This window comes from Antechinus flavipes, chromosome 1, assembly GCF_016432865.1.
Source record: "Antechinus flavipes isolate AdamAnt ecotype Samford, QLD, Australia chromosome 1, AdamAnt_v2, whole genome shotgun sequence".
NCBI lineage: Eukaryota > Metazoa > Chordata > Mammalia > Dasyuromorphia > Dasyuridae > Antechinus > Antechinus flavipes.
This window is the reverse complement of record NC_067398.1, coordinates 321,054,264-321,078,349: the sequence shown is the minus strand read 5'-3', so window position 1 is coordinate 321,078,349 and position 24,086 is coordinate 321,054,264. Positions and strand designations below refer to the sequence as shown.

The 24,086-nt window shown below is 34.5% G+C and overlaps 1 protein-coding gene across 7 annotated transcripts in view; it reads left to right on the top strand.

Annotated features, from left to right (window-relative positions):
• The window catches only part of LOC127541280 (transducin-like enhancer protein 4), a 156,070-nt gene that overhangs the window by 74,913 nt on the left and 57,071 nt on the right, over positions 1-24,086 (top strand). For all 7 annotated transcript variants that reach the window (XR_007948425.1, XR_007948423.1, XR_007948422.1 and 4 more), the window contains one exon: positions 831-847. Coding sequence is in view for 1 of the 7 variants with exons in the window: in XM_051966548.1 (XP_051822508.1) it covers positions 831-847 (17 nt within the window). In the remaining 6 variants the exon portion in view is untranslated. The remainder of the gene's footprint in view (positions 1-830; positions 848-24,086) is intronic.

Below are 24,086 nucleotides of genomic sequence, written 5' to 3'. Positions count from 1 at the left end.
TCATTTTTATTAGTTAATGGCAGGGAGATAGATGGAAGTCTCGTTGGTAACATCCCATATATGTTTAATTGTGGGAATTTACTTCACCAGCAGTGTGGCTCTTTTACTTCTTTTTTTAAGAAGTATATTTTGTAATTAAAAAGCTCATAATATCTAGACCTGTATCTAAAGCAGCATGGCTTAGTCAGTAGAGTGCTGGACTTGAAGTTAGGTGAATCTGGGTTCAAATTCAGCTTCAGACATTTACTACCCTTGTGATTTGTGGGCCAGATAACATTACTTCTCTTGGAGCCTCAGTTTCCTCATCTGTAAAAATGGAGATAAAAATACTTGTGCCACCTACTTTACAAGATTGTTGTGAATAAGGTTTTTGGAAAAAGTTAGAGTGCTATAAAAATGTGAATTGTTGCTTTTATGTCTATCTTTTGTGAGAGTTATAACCTTGGGTAAAAGATTTTCTTCACTTTGAGCTTCAGTTTCCTAGCTCTAAAGCTGAAAATTTTTTATCAGACTATCTTAATGATATAGTCACAGCAGAAAGGATTATGAACCATTTTATAAGTAGAAAGTTCTATGGGGATAGCAAGTAATACTAATCTACAGTTTTAGTCATTCTGAAAAAGTAAGGAAGGTTAACTTAGGCTTTATAAATGGTTGAGCAATGTTAATTATTAACTTCACAGCAAAGTTAACATCTCTGCAATTTATTATTTAACAGAGATCAAGTATGATAAATGTATGATTTTGTGTAAACCAACGAATACATTTCTTTTTTTTTTTTCTTCTTTCCACCACTTACTGTTCTCGGGTGACTGCCGTTTTGCCCATAGACAGAGACTCCATAAAGGTAAGACTTTGTTTCATAAAAGGAATAAATTTCTTTAACAATGTTCTGAATGCTTTTTGTTGTAGTTGAAATCACAGTCATTATAGAAAAAGCCATATTAAAATCAGTTTGAAGAAAAATCTCATTTAATAATTTTGATAGTTTCATTAATTTTTAAAATTTTAATGCAAGAATGAATCTTAAGTTTGGAGAATATTTTGAAAGTTGATAATACTTTTAAAAATGGAATCATTGGAGTAATTTTAGGGTTTGATAATTGAGATTTGTGAGTTTTTGTTTATTTCTCTTTCAGGATAAATTTATCAAATAGGAGTAAGGAATGTATATTGCATCAGGACAGCTGTATTCTCTCCCTTATGGTGTTAACTTGCGATGTAAAAGTTGGCTAGCAGAATTCTTGATTTAGAAAGCATCTATAAATGAAAATAATTTGAAGTAATTAGTATGTATGGAAATGAATATTATTTTCATAATGTGGGAACTAGTTTGATTTCAAAAAAATTTTTTTCTCTTTTATAGATGTTTTCTATACAAAAATTTCATGACTGTTCAGAGAGTTAATGTGGGCGGAATCTAAGGCAGTTAATTTTATTATTATTATTATTATAGCTTTTTACTTACAAGATATATGCATAGGTAATTTTTCAGCATTGACAGTTGCAAATCCTTTTGTTCCAACTTTTTCCCTCCTTCCCCCCACTCCTTCCACCAGATGGCAGATTGACTAATACATATTAAATATGTTAAAGTGTAAGTTAAATACAATATATGTATATATGTCTAAACAGTTATAAGGCATTTAATTTAAGGATCTTTGTAGATAAAGCATAGAAGAGGAAAAGATATATGTTGGACTTTTCTTATGTGGGGGAATGTTTCCCTGTGATATCTTTAAAAAGTATTTTGAAAATTGTTTGAATCTGAAACACACGTGTGCACACAAACACACACACACATATATCCCAGTACAGGATATCAGTAAAATGTGAAAGCTCTTTAGGTCTTATTGAAGGTCAATACTAACCAACATCAAGAGGAAAGAATCTTTTTGAGTCTTCAGCATGATGCAGATACTATCACTTGATTTGTTCAGACTTTTTCTTTGTTTCCCTTCCCTCCATCTCGCAAAACAATTTAAGGTTTCAGAGCAATCTTTATGAAAATGCCATATTCTGCTCAGACCACCCATTATGTACACCAATTTGAACACCAATTTAATTTTTGCCCTTTCTCTTGAAAAAGAAATTCAGTTTTTTCCTAAGTCTTCAACAATATATAAAAAAGTCAACTCTAAACCATTTCAATTCTGTAAAAATTTTTGTAATTTTAATTTGCATTTGTATACCTATCTCAATGTGATTGTTTATCATTAGACATGAATTCTTCAAGTATTGCTTTTTATGGATTTTACAAACCAATATTCTAAACTATTTTTGATCAAAATATATGAAATATAACATATCCATGTTTATCAAATAATGAATATTTGCAGCTACAGAATCAGAATAAATCAAAAAAAGACCCTGAAAAAAATTCCTGTCCAATTATTCTGAAATTATGATAAAAACCTACCCTGTTTTCATATGATAAATATATACCTTTAGGCAAGTGAATGAACTAAACACCAGATTCTTATCCTACTCTACTCCCAGAAGGCCATAGAAATGGCTTTACTCCAGTGCACATATTATGTGTCAATTACATTTTATATTTCCTCACAGAGAAGTAGTGGCTATTTTGAAATCATCTATAATCATTTAGGGGTGAGTCTGGGAGTGACTATCTATAGCTAGAGGCAAGGAAAAAAAAGAAAGAAAGGTATGAAGATTTTGTACTTATTTATTATAGAACGATAGTTATGAATAGATTTTTTTTAATCTTATTATCAAATCCTCAGTTGGATTGTGTCAGCATTTAGGGCTAGCTGCCAGCTTTGCAAGGTGAAATAGTTTGCTAATTTCCTTAAATGTTTTCAGTGATGCCCAGGGTAGCAGTTAGTCACTTGTTCTATCGATCTGTCCTCCCTTAAGTGGCTCCTGGTTAAGAGGGGCTTTTTATGATTGTCTGCAGTGTGACTTGAGATGGTTTTTATCAGCCAGAATGTGCCAGTTGCCAGCAGCTGGAGTCTGTGTGCTTGTATGAAATAATTTATTCATGCAGGATAATGCTCCTTAACATTTAACAGGTAATGAACGTGACATAAATTTCCTTCTTGCTTTTAATTTTTCCCTTTCCTCTTCTAATGTGCAAACAGGCAGCTCTGGTACTCTAAATAATAAGTAATTTTTGGCCATCTGTCAAAAGGAAATTTCAATACAAATTTAAATTAATGGTGCCTGAAATTTTTTATAGCTCCTCTAAAAGCCTCTAATGTGCAGAAAATTCTGAATCTGCTGGTAGTAATTAGTGTAGCATGTAATGAGGATGTGGGCAATGTTATACAGCCCCAGTGTAACATTTTGATATGGTAGCAAAATTTTGATTTATATAAGGTTATGGATGGGTTTAATTGTGAGAGACACTTTAAAGTGTTTTCTTGATGACACAGATTATTAAACAGGGCAGATTTCAGAATAGCTCATAAAATGTAACTGTAGACATACTGTAAAATTCAGGTAATTAAGGTGCTTTCTCCTATTGGTATAAGGTAAAGAAAAAAAGAAAAGAAATTTACTTGCATCCTAGTTTTTCTTCTTTCTTTCTTCATAGAAATTGGATAGTTACTAAACCAGATATAATTCGTCATGTGTGTTGCTCAGTTGCTTTTTATCAGTCTCCCTTTTGTATAGCTTTTCTAGCTCATTTCTTACTTTAACTTGCCTGGTCCTTAAAGCCCCCTTGTTTAACTTAAGTGTTTTAACTTAAGTTTGATAGAGTCAGGAAAGAGCATATCAACAAGAACCCAATTCTAGAATGCTATACTGTGGGGGCATGAGAATAATTGTACATGGCTATAAGAAAGAAGAACAGTGTGTGATTAGGATGGTGAGAGTTTAAGGCGGAGAGAGTTAGAACAAGAGTTCATGGCATCAGTCTTTGTCACTGTGGGCCACTCTGAGACAAAAGCTGTCCATCAATCTAGGCCCTGCTCCCCATTTCTTAGCCTTAAAGAAGCTACTTTATGGTTGCTACTTTGTGGTAAACTATCTCAGAGAGTCTTAGTTCCTACTCCTTGGATGTATGAAATCTTATTGAACACATTCTTCTCAGAGAGCCTGTAAAGCAAAAGTACTACAGGAAGTGATGAGGGAAATCTTTTGCTCTCGCCTCTCTCTCCCTTCTATCCATCCAGTTTTTGGAACTGTGTTTGCCAAAGCATTAGAGAAATGACAGGGAAAGACCGAGAGTCCCCCAATTTCTAGAAGGCAATAATCAGGAAATTCTCGCCAGTATCATGTATTCTCTTGGTGGAAAAAAGGCTGCTGATCTTGAAAGTCAACAAGGGTCACTTGTTCTTTGTTATTTTGGTAACAGTTTTGGAATATGAGACAAAACTTTTTCTCATAGCTGATACAGCCAAGCAACAAGAACAAAGATAAAAAAGCACAAAAATCCAGAGTGTCTATTAAAGACAATAACACAAACTAGTGTCAGGAACACAGGCTGTTATTGTCAGGGGCACAGTGCCCCTCAGCATGGATTGCATACTGCGTAAAAATTAAAATGCTCAGACCTTTACTCCTTTTGGATAGTGTCGTTTCTCAAATGATACTGAACTTATCGAAGGTAGAGAAATTTCCAGGAATTTTCCTTCTAGGCAATTACTGAGAAATATCAGAAAAAAATATTTCTTTGGGGAAGCATATATCCCTCATAATAACTTGAGAACCTTCAAGAGACAACCTTACCTGAGAAGTGGAAGTTTTTCAGTCATGTCCAACTCTCCATGACCCCATTTGGGATTTTCTTGGCAAATCTGCTGGAATGGTTTGCCTTTTCCTCCTTAGCAACATTTTACAGATGAGCAAACTAAGGCAAATAGTGCTAAGTGACTTGCCCAGGGTTACATAATTAGTAGGAGTCTGAGGACTGATTTGGACTTAGGAAGATGAATCTTGCTGGCTTCAGTGCCTATACTCTGCCCACTGCACCTCCTATGTGCCCTATATGGATATAGCTGAATGTATAAAAGACCAGATCATAAATCATCTATGTAAAAGTCTGTGTAATTTCATCAAAGATAAATGAGGGATAACTATAGAGATCAAACTATCGCAGTGTCATAGAAATTCTGAAATAGGATTTTAGAGTTGCAAAGTTAATAAGAGATCATGTTGGGTCACTGTCCTCATTTCCTAAAGAAACTGAGATGAGATAAGTATGTATGTAAAAGTGACTTGGAAATATATGATATGTGATGTGTTTGGTAACTAAACAGTTAATATCATTTACATAAAAAATAACATAATACTTTTTCAATTAATGTGCTTTTTTTTTTTTTTTTTTTAAGTGGGGAGATATCTACCAGATGTATAAACATTAATATTTAGAGTGGTAAAATTGGGAGTTTCATAATGATTAAAATTTAGTTAAACCATTAAAAAGTGTTTACTGTTCACTCAAAGTAAAGCTTGAGTTAGGGTTTTGAATACTGATTCTAAGCTTGGGTCTGAAGAATTTTTGCATTTACTGTATGTAAACAAGTAAACCTCCCTCCCTCCCAAAAGAGAGAGAGAGAGAGAGAGAGAGAGAGAGAGAGAGAGAGAGAGAGAGTGTGTTTTCTTTCCTCCCTCTCCTTAAAAAGGATTTAGCTTTCCTAAAGTTCCAGATTTAACTTCCTTAGAAGAGGACAGGACTAAAGCTCTGTTTAGGTACATTTGCTTGATTTTGTGGCTACTTCAAGTGATACTAGAGTTTTAATTTGAATCAACAAGGCAGATAGCCATTTCCCCATAGTCCTTTGCTAAGTTTTCTTTGTTTCTCTTGCTATTGTGATTTTTTGGGGGAAGAGGGTGGAATTCCAGGAATGTTCTTCTACAAGATCATTGAAAAATAAGAGAAAAATAATACTTTGGGGAAGCATCCATCCAGTTTTTCAAGTTAGCCTATTGTCCAGATTCTATTCCTGGATTTTAAAAATAAGTTTCTGGGAATATTTAGTGATTACATTTAGGGTTGTGGCAGTAGAGTGAGGGAAGACTAATTAAATTTGGATTATTGTAGATTGAGAAAAGAATGACATAAAAGTGGAATCTGCATGGTATTAGAGAGGAAAGCAGTGGTTTTGAGAAGAGTGGAAACAAAGGATTAGTACAAGAGAACCAGTTAGGTGAGAGTGTACAAGACTTAAAGACTATTCAAACAAATATACCCAAGTTCTGATAGCTGTAAAATGGACTCTTCTCTCTATTCCAAGTTTCTTAAATTGTGGATCACAACTCCATATAAGGATCCCATATGGGGACATGAATGTGGAGGGCTTATGAAAAATTTGACAATAGTAAATAATTACAAAAATTCTGCCAAGATTTAATTCTTTATGTAATATGTTGTATTTAACATGTACTTTAACCTATTTAACATGTATGAGACTACCTGCCATTTTAGGGGAGTGGGGGAAGGAGGGAAAAAATTGGAACAGACGGTTTTGCAAGGGTCAATGTTGAAAAATTACTCATGCATATGTTTTGTATATAAAAAGCTATAATAAAAAAATAAAATTAAAAAATTATTTATGTAAAAATAAACAGGCACATCCATCTCATTAGTATGCAAATTTACTTTTGTCTTTAATAAATGGTAAAATGTATATGTATATCAAAGAATTGGTTTAAAATAACTTTGATATATTATCTGTAAATGTTTGATTTCTATTTTATATACCTGTGTGCCTGAGGTCATGCAAAAATTTTTCAGGCAAAAAGGGGTCGAAGTGGAAAAAGTTTAAAATGAAGGAGTTGTTTTGGGGAACTAACTCCTCCATCTACTGAGGCTAATTTGTAATTTTGGAGTCTTGAGAGTTAGCTGAAGGTATTGAAAGGGATGTATAACTGCTGGGCAGGAATTGACCTTAGTTCTTACTGATTTCAAGGCCTGCCTTTCATTATACAGTTAGTTATTAATTACTGCTTTTAAGCCCATTATTCCATAATGGGGGTAAAAGGGCTTGTTCTATTAGATGTTTTTTATGGTGGTGATATTTTATTGACCCATACTTAGCTCTTAAGGTATTTATAAATAATTACTTAAAATGAATTACTTTAGATCTCTTCCTCTTCTCATCTTTCCCCCCCTCCCCATCCTATTTAAACTCAGCATATCCTTTTTCTTTTTAAAAGCTTGGCACTAATTTCTACTTTTCAAGCTATTAGGCACACTTATTAGTGCTTTAAACATTCTCCAAAATAAATAACAATGACTTTGGTCTAGTTTTAAATTATTTTTGGTGTGGATAAATAGGTTATGTATACTCATAAATAAATAAATAAATATAATCTATGCATCTACTTATATATCATATGTGTATAATTTACACATATATAGGCTCCTTATATAAATATACAAAATGTATGTCATAGGTTCCTTTTTTCTTTGCTTTCTTGTCTCTCCCTCTCCCTTTCTCTTTCCATGTTTATGTAATATAAGCAATTTATTAAAATATTTGCTTTTATTATTTTTATTTAATATTTATAAATTTTTATAATATTCCATTATTCTTGTCTTTTTACCTTTTTATCTTTCATATTAGGAATTGTATTATTTAGCTCCCATGTTGGCCAAGTAATTTCAGATACCTTTTCACATATTTCTAGTTTTAGTTTATGTCCTTCAGTGTTTTCCTGCAGACATATCTTCCAAACTTCTCTTCCTCTTAAATTGTGTTCTCATTAAACATTTTCATGTCACTTAATCCAAATTCTTGAAATTGATTGCATTTATATTTCTGCATTTCTTCTTTCCTTACTTAAAATCTGACATTTCAGCATTACAAAGTCATTTTCACTGAAGTCATTTTTGTTGTCTTGCAGTTTAAAATCTTTATCTTTCCTTTCTTTATATAAGGATTAAATGAGGAATAACAGAACTCTAATTGGAGAGGGAGGACAGCAATCTCCTTTGTTGATAGTGTTACCAATAGGATTAAAGCAGTGTCTTTGGGTACCATGGAAAGGAAGTGGGCAAGAAAGAAGGAATTATTGGATGATGGGTGAGGTAGAAGATAAAATGTTGTGTTGATGACATAGAGAAGAACTCTATGTATGATATACTTTTAATACATAATTTTTCATCTTGATATTGTTATATAAAATTCTTTGTAAACTGAAATGTGTTAAATATAAATGTCATGTGTTTTTATCATACTTTGGAAAGTAGTAATTATGCCATCAGCAGTTGCCTTGGGATCCCAAAGATAGAACTGAATGGGAATTGTAAAGGTTTTAAATCCTTTCTCTAATAATTTCTTCTATGTTACACGAGGAGAAAGAATACAATACTTCACACTGATAAAGCTTCAGGAACTTATTTGGTAGAGCATAGCCTGTTGTTTTACTTTCTGTTTAGATTTAGAGGCAGTGTGGTATAATGGGTAGGATGTTAGACCTTGCTTTGTTTGCCTTCTTGGATACTTGTTTGCCAGCAGCATGACCACGATCAAACCAGTTAATCTCCATTAGTTTCAAATTGTGAAGATAAAATTGAAAGATATATGTAAAGTGTTTTGTAAACTTTAAATATATTATATAAATTCCAGTTATATAAAGGACCTGGGTTCAAGTTTCAATTCTGATAGTTAACTGTCCTTTTGATTTTTGGCAAGTTACTTTTTTCCAAGGGGAGGGGGCTTGCTTAGCTCTTTTCTGAATTTCTTCCCATCTAAATCTATGATCCTAAAGTTACTTTTATTATTGTATATAATTATAATTTTATATATTTTTATTACCATTATTGTTATTGTAGCTACTCATTGTTAACATCCATTTTTGCTGTTCAGTTCTATCTTTTATGTTTTTATTAAGCTACTAAATGATTGTGTGTCTTGTGTAGATTTGGGTGAGCTGTAACATAAGAGCCCCAAATCTCTATTCACTTAAATCATTTAGGCTTAACCTATGGAGGACAGATTCATTGATTATTTTTATAACACATGGCTTGTAATTAGACCTTATTTAGCATATTAAGGTAGACATAGCAAATGAAAGACTTTGTATAAGTTGATTATTTTACACATGTATACAAACAGATCCTGTATCTCTGATGTGGAAACTCACTTATCTGTAAACTCAAGAATTTGAGAGAATTTTTTGGAGTGAGTTCACTAATTTTCCTATGATCTCAGAGACAGGATTTCTTATCTATAATGTAATATTACTTCTTAGAAATAGTCAAAAATTAAATAAAATCAAAACACATTTTTATTGAGTTTTCCTACTAAGTGTAAAAGGACCAGCATTTTCCTTGACTTATTCCCCATATAGCCCTTGGTTGACTTCAGCTTCCTTGATTCAGATTATGCCCTGCAACCATAGTTATCCTTCCCTCAGATTCTGTCTAGGGCCCTCTACTCTTCTCTCTCTGTATATACTATTTCACTTGGTAGTTTTATCAGCTCTGTGGACTTAAAGACCATCTCTAGGCTCGTGATTCTCAAATTTACATCTCCTATCCCAGTTTCTTTGCTGATCTTTGATTTTGCATTACTAGCTGCCTTCAGACACCTCAAACTGAATGTCTGTCTGGGAGACATCTAAAACTCAGTGTATCCCAAACAGAATTCATTTTATTTATCCCTACATCTTTCCTCCACCCAACACTCTTCCCAGCCGCCTTGTCTTTTACAGTTCCTCGTGCTAGTCTTTCAGGTTCATGACCTAGGCGTCTCCCTGGCTCTCACTCCCCCATGTCCAGCCTCTTGCCATGGTCTATTGCTTTCTCCCTTGCAGTACCCCTTGTGTTTGCCAGCTTAGCTCCCCTGTCCCTACTGCTACTAGTGCAGAGCCCTCTTCGCCTCACACCTGGACTAGGACCGGTAACCTGCTGGTGGGTCTGCTTGTCCAAAGTCTCTTCTCACTCAAGTCTATCCTCCATTCAGCCATGAAAATGATTTTCCTAATGTACAGATGGGAACATATCACATGCAGCATGGCTGCCACCCTTATTTAAGAAATTCTGGCATCCCTCTAACACCTCCCCCGCTTCCTCCCCCACCCCTCCCCTGAACAAATACAAAGTGCTTGGTTTGTTATTGAGTCCTTCATAATCAGCACCTTCTTACCATTCCAGTCTTTTTATACTTAACTCCCTGACAGATACTCTTTGATCCAGTGACATCCATCTTCCTGAATGTTCCATAAACAAGACTTTTCATCCCTCAGCTCTAGGCATTTTCTGGATGCCCTCCTCCTCTCTGCCTACTGACCTCTCTGGCTTTCTTTAAACCCCAAGTCTCCCTATCTCCCCCACACCCTTAAAATTTTTTTTTAATAGAAGCCTTGTATAATCCCTTTTTAATTTTTGTGCCTTCTCTTTATTTCTTATTTATTGTGTGTGTGGCTCGCTTTTTCTATATAGGCTACATCTCCTGCCTTTCACCCTCCTCTTCCTCTTTCACAATTGGATTGTATACTCCTTGAGGATAAGACTTTTTCCTCATTGTTTATTTATTTTTTTATTTGCAGTGCTTTGGACAGGGTCCTGTATATAGCAAGACCTTAATAAATATTTATTGATTGGTCTGATAGAACTTCCTGGCCTGGGGACATACAAAATCCCCTGCTTTGTGTATTTGGAATCTCTTAGATTTGGTGAGTGCCTGAGACCAAAAAAGTCATGGTATCCTGATGATGTACTTAGCACATGTAAAGACAAGTTGCGGCTCCAAGGCCAAAGAAGCTAAGTACCATTATATTCTGGCTATGCGTCTTTTTGTTTTCTAAATTTTTTGATAATATTCTGTTTTTCTAAATACATGTAAAGACAGTTTACAATATTCATTTTTGTAAGGTTTTGTTACAAATTTTTCTCCCTTCTTCCCTTACTTTCCCCCTCCCCAAGACAACAAGCGATATGATAAAGGTTAAATATGTACAAATCTTTTAAACAAATTACTTGTATTTGTCATGTTGTGTAAGAAAAATCAGACCAAAAGGGGGAAAAAAAAAACATGAGAAAGAAAGAAAAAACAAAGGTAAAAATGCTATGCTTTGATCCACATTCAGTCTTCCATAGTTCTCATTCTGTATTGGATGGCATTTTCCATCCTAAATCAATTAGAATTGCTTTGAGTCTTTACTGAAAAGAGCCAAGTCCATTATAATAGATCATCACATGATCTTATTATTACTATATACTATGTTCTCTTGTTTCTACTTGCTTCATTCAGCATTAGTTTATATAGGTCTCGCCAGTCTTTTCTGAAATCAATCTGCTCATCATTTCTTATAGAACAATAAGATTAATTAATTTGATATTAACTAATATCCAACTCTGCTTTTGCTGGTGACTGACTGCTTTTGTAATTAGTCCTTTCCTCTTCTTTGCTGCTTAGCTGACGATTAAAGAAGTTTGTACTAGATAACTTTTATGTCTAATTTCAATGAATTTTATAAATCTTTATAATTAGGTCTTGTTAATCTGGAGACCAGCTTCCTAGTACCTCAAAGATCTGCAATATTTTAGCCTGGAAATTAAAGGACTGAAAGTGTCTGGTGGCAAGAGAGAGAGAAAGGGAGAAGGAGAAGAAGAAAGGGAGAGTATTAAATATTTCTAGATGATCTAGATAGATAGATCTGCTCTAGAAACATGGGCTTTTAACAACAATGGCAGAGACCTTAGACACCATGGTCCAAATTCTGTTTTGTAGAGGGGCAAACTGAAGTCCAGTGAATTGACTTATTTAAGGTCTTATACCTTCTGATTGATAAGAGAATGGAGACAAAAGAGATAAGAAAGAACCAAAGGCAAAGAAATAGAGAGAGTGGAAGATGGCAGAGATATTGTTACCAAATAGCTGCAATAAAGGCAAGAGATTTGAAGGCCATGACACCATTGTTGTAAGAGAGAAGATGGAACATTAGAGTCTGGAATAAAGGAGAAACAGTGATGGGGAGATTAAGTAGTAGATGCTTTGAGAATGGAGAAATAAAATATATTAATAACCCCCTAAGTCATCTGCCCCTTGATTCTATATAACTTGAATAGAAGTAATCTCTGTGTGCATTTTAAAAATTTTCAGTTTTTTTTCTTTTTCCAAATACATGTATAAACAGTTTTCAACATTCACTTTTGTAAGAATTTGTGTTCCAAATTTTTCTCTTCCCTTCCCACCAAAGACAGCATATCATCTAATATAGGCTAAATGTTTACAATTTTAAATATATTTCCATATTTGTCATGTTGCGCAAGAAATAGCAAGATCAAAGAGGGAAAAAAACTATAAGAAGGCAAAAACAACAACAACAACAACAAAGATGAAAATGCTATACTTTGATCCTTATTCAATATTTGTAATTCTCTTTGGATGTGAATGGCATTCTTTCCACTAGAGGTTTATTGGAATTGCCTTGAATCACTGCATTGTTGAAAAGAGCCAAATCCATCACAGCTGATCATTGCGCGGTCTTGCTGTTACTGTGTGCAGTGTTCTCTTGGTTCTGCTCACTTCACTCAGCATCAGTTCATCTAAGTCTTCCAAGCCTTTCTGAAATCATCATGCTGATCATTTCTTATAGACAATAATATTCTATAACTTTCATACACCATAACTTATTCAGCCATTCTCCAACTGGTGGGCATTCTCTGTCTTTGATTTCCTGCGTATAGTGAAAAGATTGCTAGCCTGAGAATAAACTGAAATGGACTTCTTCAGACTTAACTGTAGTCTGTATAATTTGGGACAATTCAGTTAATCTCTCTGGGAATGAGTTTAGGGTGGTGCAAGTACTATAATGGGGAAGGGAAAGGAATAATGTTTATAAATGCTATCTCATTCCTCATCCCAATCTTTTGAGATATGTAAAAGTTATTATTCCCTTTTTATATAAACTGAGGACGATAAAGGTTAAGTGACTCGCCAAAGGCCACACATCTAGATTAAGCTCAGATCTCATTGACTCTGAGTACTTTTTACCACTCTGAGACCTGTACCATACACCCAAAAAGAAAAGAAAAAAAAAGGAAAGTAGACAAAAGAGATGTATATGCCAAACCAGACTATGTTCCCCTAAATGGTACGAGAAAATCTGGCTAAGGGGGAAGAACATTATAATGTGTGCATAATACCAAATGAGACACCCTCACACATTCTGTGCCACTGCCATCGTTGTTTCAGTAACTAATACTGGAAGACATGATAGAATATTAAATCATATAGCAAAGGCTTTCAGGGTATCTGACACTGAAATCTGGGTCAGTCAAAACATTTCTAGGATGGTGCTGGTTATTTTAGAGCCTAAATAGCTATGATTATTGATGTTGTGCCCTTTGAGAATCTGCCAGAAATGATTTTTATTTAAATAATCTCAAAACCAAATAGTAACTCAGCATCCAACATACAAGAGTTCTAAGATATATTGCAATCTTGTGGTAGTTGAGACTCTGGGAAATTAGGATCTTTACTATAAAGATTAAAACTTAGACAACAGTATATATATATATATATATATATATGAGGGGGAAAATGAGATATTTATCAAATGTTTTACAAGTATTAAACTATTATTAATGCTTATACATAATGATAATGGTATAATAATTTATAGAATCAGAATGAGGTTTTTTGGTTTGTTTTTTTCAGGCATGCCCTAAGGACCCCTTTGGGGGGGGGGGGGTTTCTTGGCAAAGATAGTGGAGCGATATGCACTTCTTTTCTCCAGCTCATTTTACAGATGAGGAAATTGAGGCAAATAAATAACTTGTCCAGGGTCACACAGCTAGTGAGTGTCTGAGGTTGCAGGCTCAGTGCTTGGTGCACTCTGCCACCTAGCATTTGCCTGACTGCCATGAGGCAATATGACAATTGAATGACTTTTCTAACTCCTTTCTTCCCATGGCTGTGATTCACAGAGTCTTTTTTTTCTAAGGGACATCTAGAAATAGGCAAGCAGAAGCCATAAGGTGATCAAGGAATGGGGATGTTGTGCAGACAACTGGTGTTTGGCTTGGGCAGCAGCTGCGGCTGCCGGGTCCAGAGTGGATTATCCTCTCCTGAAGCCACAACAGGAAGGCCAGCTGCCAGAGATGGAGTATCGAGCTATAATGGCTATAGGGAGGCTGTAATGGGGTTAGACTTGTTTACAATTGGCTATACTGGGAAGGATTTTGTGACCCATCTTCTTTCTCTTTAGCTTGTTTATCACACACTCCTTATGGGGGTGGGCAGCCTGGGGCCCACACTTGGGAGACTTGTGATTGTCTTACTATCACAAATATCTGTGAGGCCCTGAAGCCTAAGTTCTCCAAGGTACTCTGTATGGACTTTCAGAGGTTATTAAAGAAACAACCATCCTTGCAACAGAGTTGGAACTTAGATAAATGGAAAAAGTAAAGGTGATGCAGAAAAAAACAAAACTAAGTGCCATTAGATTCTAAGATTGTCAAGAGCAGGGATTGTCTTTGCTCTTATTTGTATTTGTTTCCTCAATGCTTAATCTGGAACCTATAACATGTCTAGGTACTTAATAAATATTTTTTGATTTAGAAATAGAAGGGATTTTGAAGTTCATGTAGTGTGTACTTAGCTTGTCTCATGTCATAATAGAGTACTGGGAAGGGATGGGGATTCTTGGAATCAGAAGACTTAAGATTGATTTCTGTATGATTTTGGACAAGTGACTTAAATTCTTTAAAGCTCACTTTTCTCACATCTTCTTGGTAGGGTTAAATTGTCGAGAGAATTCAGTGAAAATTAAGCTATTTTTTTCTTTTGTTATATTTGTAAGGGCAGGAATCATGCCTTGTGGATTTACACTAGGTCTTGAAGAACAGGCAGTCATTAGTGGTTAAGTAAAAACAATTAACAAAAGACAGATAGAAATGGTTGCCTAGTATGAAATTTTGCTCATATCTGTTTAGTCTGCAACAATCCAGTGCATTACTCTGTGTGTGTGTGTGTGTGTGTGTGTGTGTGTGTGTACACAGACACTTTTTTTTTACTACCAACGAAAGGATTATAAAGCAATAAAAATTACTTTTAAAAGCACATATCTCAAATGAAGAAGTTTTAATGAGTAAATAAATTAATATTGTATGCCTGGCTGCCAGATGTAATTAAATAATGTAAAGAAGTCTATAGGCAGTAATAGATGCAGAGTAGTGCTTATCCTATATAACCTTTCTTACGGTGACCTTACAGGTTCAAATTTATATATTAAAAAAATCATTCACACTCATATTCTTTAAAATTAATTCACTAAAATTAAAAAAATTATTGTGTGTATATATGTATGTATATATATATAATATAAATCTATTAAAAAATTTCACCTTGAAGGGAGCATTAGACCTAAAAAAAAAAGTTACAGGATTCAAGAGAGATACTAGCAATACTAAGCAGAGTTATTTATTAAAATTATATATGCAATATTTAACCCACCACTACAACAAATTTGTTTTACTTAAAATCCAAGTACAGCAAATTTTAGATATGGCATACACTTAAAAAAAATATTTGGTACATCTGTTTCCTTACAATAAGAACACATTAGAATCTTTAAAAAAAAAAAAATGTGTAAAAGTAATCACTTGCCAAAGAAACAAGCCAACCCCAACCTTGCCATTAATCTGTGGGATCTTTGGAAAGCATAACAACTTCTGTGAATTTGAACAAGTCATATAAACTCTACCTAATTTTTTTCATTTCTAAAATGAAGGGATTGGATTTGATGACTTTTGTAGGATTCCTTGTAATTCTTAAGAATTCGATGTTAGTTGTTCGATTTTATTATATAAATATTTTATCTAATCCACACAATACTGGAAAGGACATTTAAGGTGGGTTGGAGTGGGTGGGTGGGTATTTTAAGTTAAAAACTTTTCTAGTTAGGATATTGCAAAGATTTATATTATCAGCAATTAAACTGTCCAGTCATGGGCTTGATAAATTTAATATTTGGGGCAATACTTCCACGTCTAAATTACATTTTTTATGCATTTAATTATTATCTCTGCCTCCTTTCAGAGTGATGACATTATAATTAAAACAAAGTATATAACACTATATTTTGCTTTAAAGAGATTTGTTTACATTTCATGATTTGATATTTTGGGGAGTCTTATCAAAGTATAATTAGGAACTTTTGTTTTGTAGGTTTATGATATAGTAATTTATTTAGTAGTAATTGATAACTGCCTCCGGGCATGTAAACTGTGTGGGATGTAACAGGTGCCCTAATTCTAGAAAATGTGTTGTAATTGTTTGTTTGTGGAACAGATGAATAAATATCTTTGGGGCATAGCTGGTCCTCAGGTGGTAAACGTGAATGGATTAATGATGTGATTGGGGGAGACATGCTTGCTTGTTGCAGTCTCGTCCAGTGGCTGGCTGCTGAAGCAGAACAAATATTAATTAGCAGGGCCTTGCTTGTTGGTCTGCCTGGCCAAGCTGACTTGGGCAAGATTCCCTGCTCTTTAAGATAATCTGTTGAATTGTTGGATAAATGTTCAATTCAGGTGATAGAGCTTTCTAATTTCTTAGTTTGATGCATTTAATTTTTGTGAAAACATGAAATTTACATGTCAGTGTCTTTATGTTCTCAACATTCCTCCCCTATTCTGTCTATGAGATGGTCATTTTAAGTGCACAAAGAATTTATATAACTATGATTATTGAGATTTGGATTTCAAAAGCTTTCACCTCTTACAATTCAGAAAGTTTCCTTCCATAATTTTTTTTTTTTTTGGTCTAAGAATTGTTTATAAATTTTATCTGAACCAGATAAACCAGAGTTTTCCATAACACAGTTTTATCTCTTCCCTCAGAGTACAACTTTCCTAGAGTATAGTTCATCCTTCTGTCCTTGCCTTCCTGGCAAATTTCTGCCAGTCCTTTAGTACTGTCCAACTCCTATTTGGCTACATGAAGTTTTTGAGTAATTCAAAAAAAAAAAATTTTTTTTTTTCAGATTTTTTTTCACTCAAGGGGCAGCCACGTACATAGGTTGTAATTTCAAACCTGAGCAGTCATATCTAATTATTACCATAGAAAGAGGCTGTGATGTTAATTGTATAGGGTTATGACTTCACACTACAGAATACAGGAAGTTCAGTAAGGGTTAAGGACAGCTTGCCCAAACAAAGTTCAAAGGGGAAAGAGGCTAGATTAGAATGATGGTCCACTTACTTGAGATTGAGGTCACTTCCATGAGCTATATGAGAACATTTTGTAAAAGCATGCTAATGCAGTTTTTTTTTTTAAAGACACATTGCTTCTTATGCTAATGACTTCATACAGTGCATTCATTCATTGAATCAAGAAAGAATTAAAAACCTGTTGTTGAGTTCCGTAACAGTACCTTTGCTTTTAGTCTAACTATGGAACAAACATGTTATTGCTATAGCATTGGCAAAGCAGTTTCACAAATTAAGCCAATTCTTATCTTGCACAGAACATATTGTGATTTTTATGTTTTATGCTGATGTACCCATATGTCACATTAGAATTTTCTGTTGACCTGTGACAATTATAATTTGAGGTGAAGTAATGTACTATTGTAATGTGGTACAATGGATGGAGTGCTGATGCTGAAGTTAGGAAGACCTGATTTCAAATCCTGCTTCAGACATTTATTAACTGGATGATCCTAGACAGGCTTCATGTTTGTTCGCTCATTTCCGTCTTTTGTGAAATAAAGGTAATAATAGCACTTACTTCTCAGGGTTGTGATGATCAAATGAAATAATATTTGTAAAGTGCTTAGCACAATGTTGAGCATATAGTTAAGTACTATATAAATGTTATTATAATTAATAATAATAGTAATGGTAATAGACCTTTATTTTTACTCCAAATCATTATGATTATTATTTTAAATAACATTTTCTTGCCAAATTTTAGCCATTGAGTGCTTTATGGTAGGGTAACACTTTCCTTTTAAAATTACTAAATAGCTGCCAATTAAATGAAAGTTAAAATGCCTAAAGTATTCTACAAAGTAAACTTTCTGAGACTTTGGATTTTAGGTAAATAGAGCACTCTTTTTTCCTCTTCTTATTGGTTCATTTTTAAAATCTGATTCTCCTTTTAATGTGTGAGTAATGAGGAAGACTGATAAAGCCTTTGCAAATTGGTGATTGTTCAGATTTTATAGGAAAACCAAGATATTACAAGTCATTAGATTGCTCCATAATGAGAAGCCCCCAATCATGGAGAAGGGAAGGACAGTAATAATCTACTAATTTTTCCTTATGATCATCTTAATTATTCTAAAGGATTTTGAGAATGCCATTTCTATAACACTTTTTTAAACTTCTGTGTTTTCTTGAAGACATTTGGCCTTTTGAAAAACAAAATAAAATGGGAAATGCTAATGTTTTGAATCAGCTAAAGGAGGAAAATAAAAATGTCACCATGGCGACAAAGCTTCTTTCTAGATGGTTTCCTAAGATATGCCTGAACTAGAAGCAGATGTCTGATTTGAGAATCTTGCCTCCTTCAATGTAAACAAATAACTTCTGGGCAGGTGTTGGAAATAATATGGAAATCCTATTAAGGGGCCCTGGGTTCCTGTCAGTCAGGAAGCCCCTACCACAAAAGAGCTGGTTGTCTGAATAAAAGAGACAGAGTAAATTCTCATTAGGCTTTTGCTTTTCCCAGGAAATGATTGTGTCTGTGTGTTCTTTCTCCTGTGAATCTGAATGTAAGCTGTTTCTTCTATTGATCTATTCACTGGCTCTCTCTTTTTCATTTTTTTTCTCTCTGTACCTTTTCTGCTTACCCCCCTGCCCCCACCTCCCCCCACCTCCCACTTTAGATTAACACTTGATCTATGCTACTGCCCTAAGAGTTGTGACATTTGTGATTTTAACCTTCCAACCCACCACCCTGGGGGAAAAAGAAGGGGGAAAAATTGATGTTTATCAGCACAGGCTCCATTTGAAAAAGAACAAGGCCAAATTAAATAGAGAACTGAAGAGTAAGCTGGGGGTCTGTAGAGTGACAGCCATAGAACTGATCTGCAAGGTTTGGGTCAATTAATTGGCATGTGCAATCCTAGCACAAAGCATTTTATGAAATATTTTTAAAAATTGTATAAATAAATAAAACTCGAATTTGAGGAGTTTCTTTGGCCTTTTGGAATGTTCTTCTACTCCCTATGTTTGTTTCAATTCTTTAGCTTGCTTACTGCTAGTACATGATGTCTGTTGTGTTAATGTGATTTTTAAGTGGTTGTGTGCTTGCTGTCTCTTGTCTCTGTGTCTCTGTCTCTTTCTCCCTCTCTTTCCCCCTTCCCTCCTTCTCTTTTTTTCTTCCTTTACCCTGCCCTTGGATGTACATTTGAGTGCCTTAATATAGGCCTACTCCAAATGTACCCCAAGGATTTCCTCCTTAATGTTCTTAGATTGCAAGTTGAGACAGTTTTTTGGAAAAGGGGGTGCAAAAGATGTGCATAGCAGTGCTCTTCATTATACTCAAAGGGTTAAATGTAGATAAATACAAAACAAGGCTTCGGGAAAGCCTTGCTATTATCATGCAGCATTTCTCGGACTATAGTCCCCGAGCCGCACTTCATAAAGCCAATAAAGCGCGCGCTGGTGGTCTCCGGTTGCCCTAGCAACGGACCATAGGGCACAGTGTATGTGAAATGCATGAACATCTGTGAATTAATCTTTTTTAGTTTGTTCTTTTCTTGGCACTGATTGGGCCACTCTGGCTTGTGCCTGTGACATTGCGTGAGGAGGGTTGATGTGGAGAGCTCCCCTGGGCCCTGCCCTAAGTGGATGGTGGAATGGAGAGTGAAGTGAGATTTATCCAGGCACTGCTTTCAGTGGTTGAGGGATTTAGCCTGACAGCACTCTCTTTGGGACGTTATTAGCTTACTTTCTGGTGCGTGGGGAAATGAATAAAAAATTTTCTAGTAATTCTGGCCATTGTTGGTTGTTTTTTTTTTTTTTTTTTTTGGCGGGGAGGGGAGGCTGCCCTGAAAAGAAAAATAATAATTTAGAGAGAAAATTGAAATAATCACTTGTGTTTATACCACAGTTTTCTGGATTTTAGTGATATATGTTATTTTGGCCCTTCACCTCAACTGAATTGGATCCCTAAACAGAAGCTTCTTAATTGTTCCTAAAAGAGGAGTATAGTAGTGTTTTTAGTTTATTTTGGGAGAGTTAAAAAATAGACTGCTGACTTTTTTTTAAAGGTATAGCAAAAACTGATAAATATTATGACATATTAGATTTACATAATTGCCATCATATGGATGTAAGATGGGTGTGTGTGTGTGTGTGTGTGTGTGTGTGTGTGTGTGTGTGTGTGTGTTCCCTCCCTATTTCTTCAAACCACTGCCCCTATCTCCAAGCATGCTGTACCACCAACTCTTATGGTAGTTCCTTATGTCAATACCAGATGGTCACTTGTAAAATGCTCTGCTTACCCTTATCATTTTCGTCTTTTTATCTCTTCTTTTTTTCCCTCCACTCTCTTTATTTTCCTCTTTTGCCCCCTTCCATCTTTTATCTCTAAGAACTACAGGGCAACACTGTGTATGTTATAGAAAGATAAATAGATAGATATTTAGATAAAATCTGTTGATGCTGAGGGTAGTCAATGAGCTACTTGACTGCATTTAAGACAACAATTTACTCTCTAGGACACCATTTGAGTTATTTGGTAAATAATGTTCACATTCTTAGATGTGAGCGGGAAATACAATTTTCTATGTAGAAAGACAGATATACAAGGTTCTCAATTTCTGCAGAAACACTAATGATATATATAGTGAAAGTGACTTTTACAAATACAGGGAAAATAAAATTTTAAAAGAAGCTAAAACATAACTTTGTTGTCTATTGATGTTAAATAAATTTAAATGGTGAATTATGTATCCCCACTGAAAAACACTTTTTGAAAAAGCTTTTTTTATTTTCAAAATACATGGAAAGGTAGTTTTCAACAACATGGGTGAACTCTTGTAAAACCTTGTGTTCTACATTTATCTTTCTCCTTATCTCCCCCTTTCCCTAGACAAGTAATCTTAATATATATATTAAACATGCATAAACATATTTAACATGTATAGGACTGCTTGCCATCTAGGGGAAGGGATGGAGAGAGGGAGGGGAAAAATTGGAACAGAAGTGAGTGCAAAGGATAATGTTGTAAAAAAAAAATTACCAGGCATAGGTTCTATCAATAAAAAGTTATTATAAAATTAAAAAAAAATGTATAATTCTTCTATACATATTTCCTGCTGAAGAGTTCAAAATTGTTGGATCCTTAGTTACTGAGGAATCTCAAATTTAAATCATATACTACTCTAAGTTCTTGAAATTAGGGCTGTAGTTCTTTAAATAATTTTTCTAGGTCAAGATTCAAAAAATTGAGATATTGTTTTTAAAATAAAATAGTAAAAGTATGTGCCTGAGTCTTTGCAGTTTCATGAGCAATTTTCCTGTAGTTCAAGAGATTTGTGAAAAATTCACAAGTGAGTTTATGAAAACATTTTGAAGCACATATCATGAGAAAATGACTGAGAGGTCCAAAGGTAGTTCTCCTAGGAATTGGCCTTCATGGACTTGCAAATATATGCAAACCATATAGTCATCAAATACAACATGCAGTTTCAGAGTTGGTAATAGTAGCCACATCCTGTACATTCTGAGTCGAGGGTGGATTCTGATTACTTTCATGGCCATCTTTTCTAAGGATTCAAGCAAAAGAAATTGTTGTGGAGTAGATTCTTAAATGTCTCTCTTTTATGGTATTTCTTTTGCTTTCAAATTAGTTTCCTATTCTCTTGTTGCAGCTAATATCAGTTTAACTCAGCTATTTTTATTCTGTTAAGAAAGTCTCTCTTTATTGATATTTTCCACCAAAAAAAAAAAAAAGCAAAGTTTGTAACATGCAAAATCATCCAACTTTTAAATTAAGAAATAAGAATGAGGTAGCAGTAAGCTTTAGAAAGAAGTTGAATTTTTTTTTACATGGGTTCATCTTACTAGATTAAAGCGGGGGAAAGGTTTTTTAAAAATAAGATTTCTTTGTATCAGAATCTGGATCTTTTTAGGGGTGACATTACTTAGTGTTAAAATAAGAAAGAGGAAGAGTACTGGAGGTGGAAGGATCAGGTTTCTTCAAGAGAATTAAGGTCCTCTGTCTTTGATTTATTTGTGTTTGACAAAATGGATAGAATACCAGACCTGAAATTATGAAGATGTTCAAATATGGCCTCAGATACTTGTCCAGCTATGTGATCCTTGAAAAGTCACTGAACTTCTGTACATCAATTTCCTCATCTATAAAATGGGGATAATATTAGCACCTACTTCACAAGGTTTTTGTGAGGATCAAATGATTTTTCATTTTATTTATTTATTTATTTTTTTGCTGAGGCAATTGGGGTTAAGTGACTTGCCCAGGGTCACACAACCAAGAAGTGTTAAGTGTCTGAGGTCACATTTGAACTCAGGTCTTTCTGACTTAAGGGCTGGTACTCTATCCACTGCGCCATCTACTGCCCCCAAATGAAATATCTTTTTAAATGGTTAGCACAGTGCATCACAGTATTAGTCATTATATAAAATTTTATTTCCTCCTTGATCTGACCCCTATTCATAGCAGTTATTTTGCAATCTAGAAATTTGAACTGTGAAAGAGGACAGCACATGGAAATACACAGTAGTTAAATATGCCTTCCATTTTCCATATACATAAACATATGCAAATTTTATATACCTTTTTACATTAAGGTATAGGTATATAAGCTGAGCCTAAGTGGATAAATAAAAAAGCATTTATTTGTTGTGTTTTGTTATGTGCTAGATACTTCACTAATACAAGCAAGATCCAGGGTTTGTGGTTTTTGTTTGTTTTTACTTTTTAGATCTCTAATATTCTTTATAATTTTGAAAAAGTTAAAATGATGGGACCTTTCATAATGTAAGTAAATGAACAAGTATTTATTTAAGCTTCCTGGCGTCTGGCACTATGCTAGATACAAAGTATTATAAAGACCCTGCCTTCAAGCCACTAATCTGGGTGTGAACTCCAATAGAGGTAAAGGGACTTAAGTTTTTTTCTTATGCTGGAGGTTTGACATTGTGATAAGTGTCACGTGAAAGGAAATGGCTTCTGTGAAATTACATTTGTTTCTTTTGAATTAGTATATAACTTTTGAGGCCAGACATTCCAAAGGAAGCCAAGGGAAAGGTAGAGTGTTAGGGTTTTGCATCTCAAAGTATTCTTGGAATTCTTTTATGAAGAAAAAATGAGAGTAGAATCTGAGGGCATCTGAAAAGAGTTCAACATTTTTTAGAACAAAAAATTGAAAATACAAGGAGCATATGTACCTGAGTTGGTAAGAGTTTCTTAATAAGGCTTTGACTAATACCATATAACCAAATATTTCAATTTTTTAAAATCTCAGCTGTGTATCATGCCTGCTGAAAATGTTGAAAAATATTGAAAATGTGGAGTGAATGAATATGTAAAAAGTTGTCAAGTAAAGTACCCTTGAAATATTTAAAAGAACATATTAATCATTTACCAAAAGGATGCCCTTTTCCACCATCCAGGCCAGCCCTGAAGTGTTATGCCTACATTCAAAATGTCAGTGACTTTGATCTATCAAGGATTAGCCCAGTATCCCAAGCTTTCTTAGACTAGAGATTATCATTGGGAACTACTTGGTTCAGAATTTCTGATTTAATCTGCCTTTGTTCTTTCTTGCTCTTCTGCAGTTGGACAGCTGGAAGTGCCTCAGAAATATTTGAAGAGCCCTCATTTAATAGTTTACGTGGAAAGCCGTTGAATAATTCACATAACAAATGATTAGACAAGCACTTGTCCATCTGACTGAATTATTCTGCATGTTTACTGAAGCAGTAAAGCAGGAGACCAGCATTTCCTTCTCTAGAGGGTTTACAGTGGCAGTATTGACCCACCTAGTTATTGGGTTTCAGCCTTTTGTTGACATTGTTGTAAATGAAAGCAGCCTGGACAGGCGCTGAGCAGCTGGGTTGGATAATTGTGAAGGATTCATGCTTGTTGCTGTTACCCCCAGTGTTTGTAGTGCGTTGTTTGCTTTGACTTTTGTTGAACTGTTGACAAAAGCATTAGATACAAATGGGAACAAATAAAGTGGTG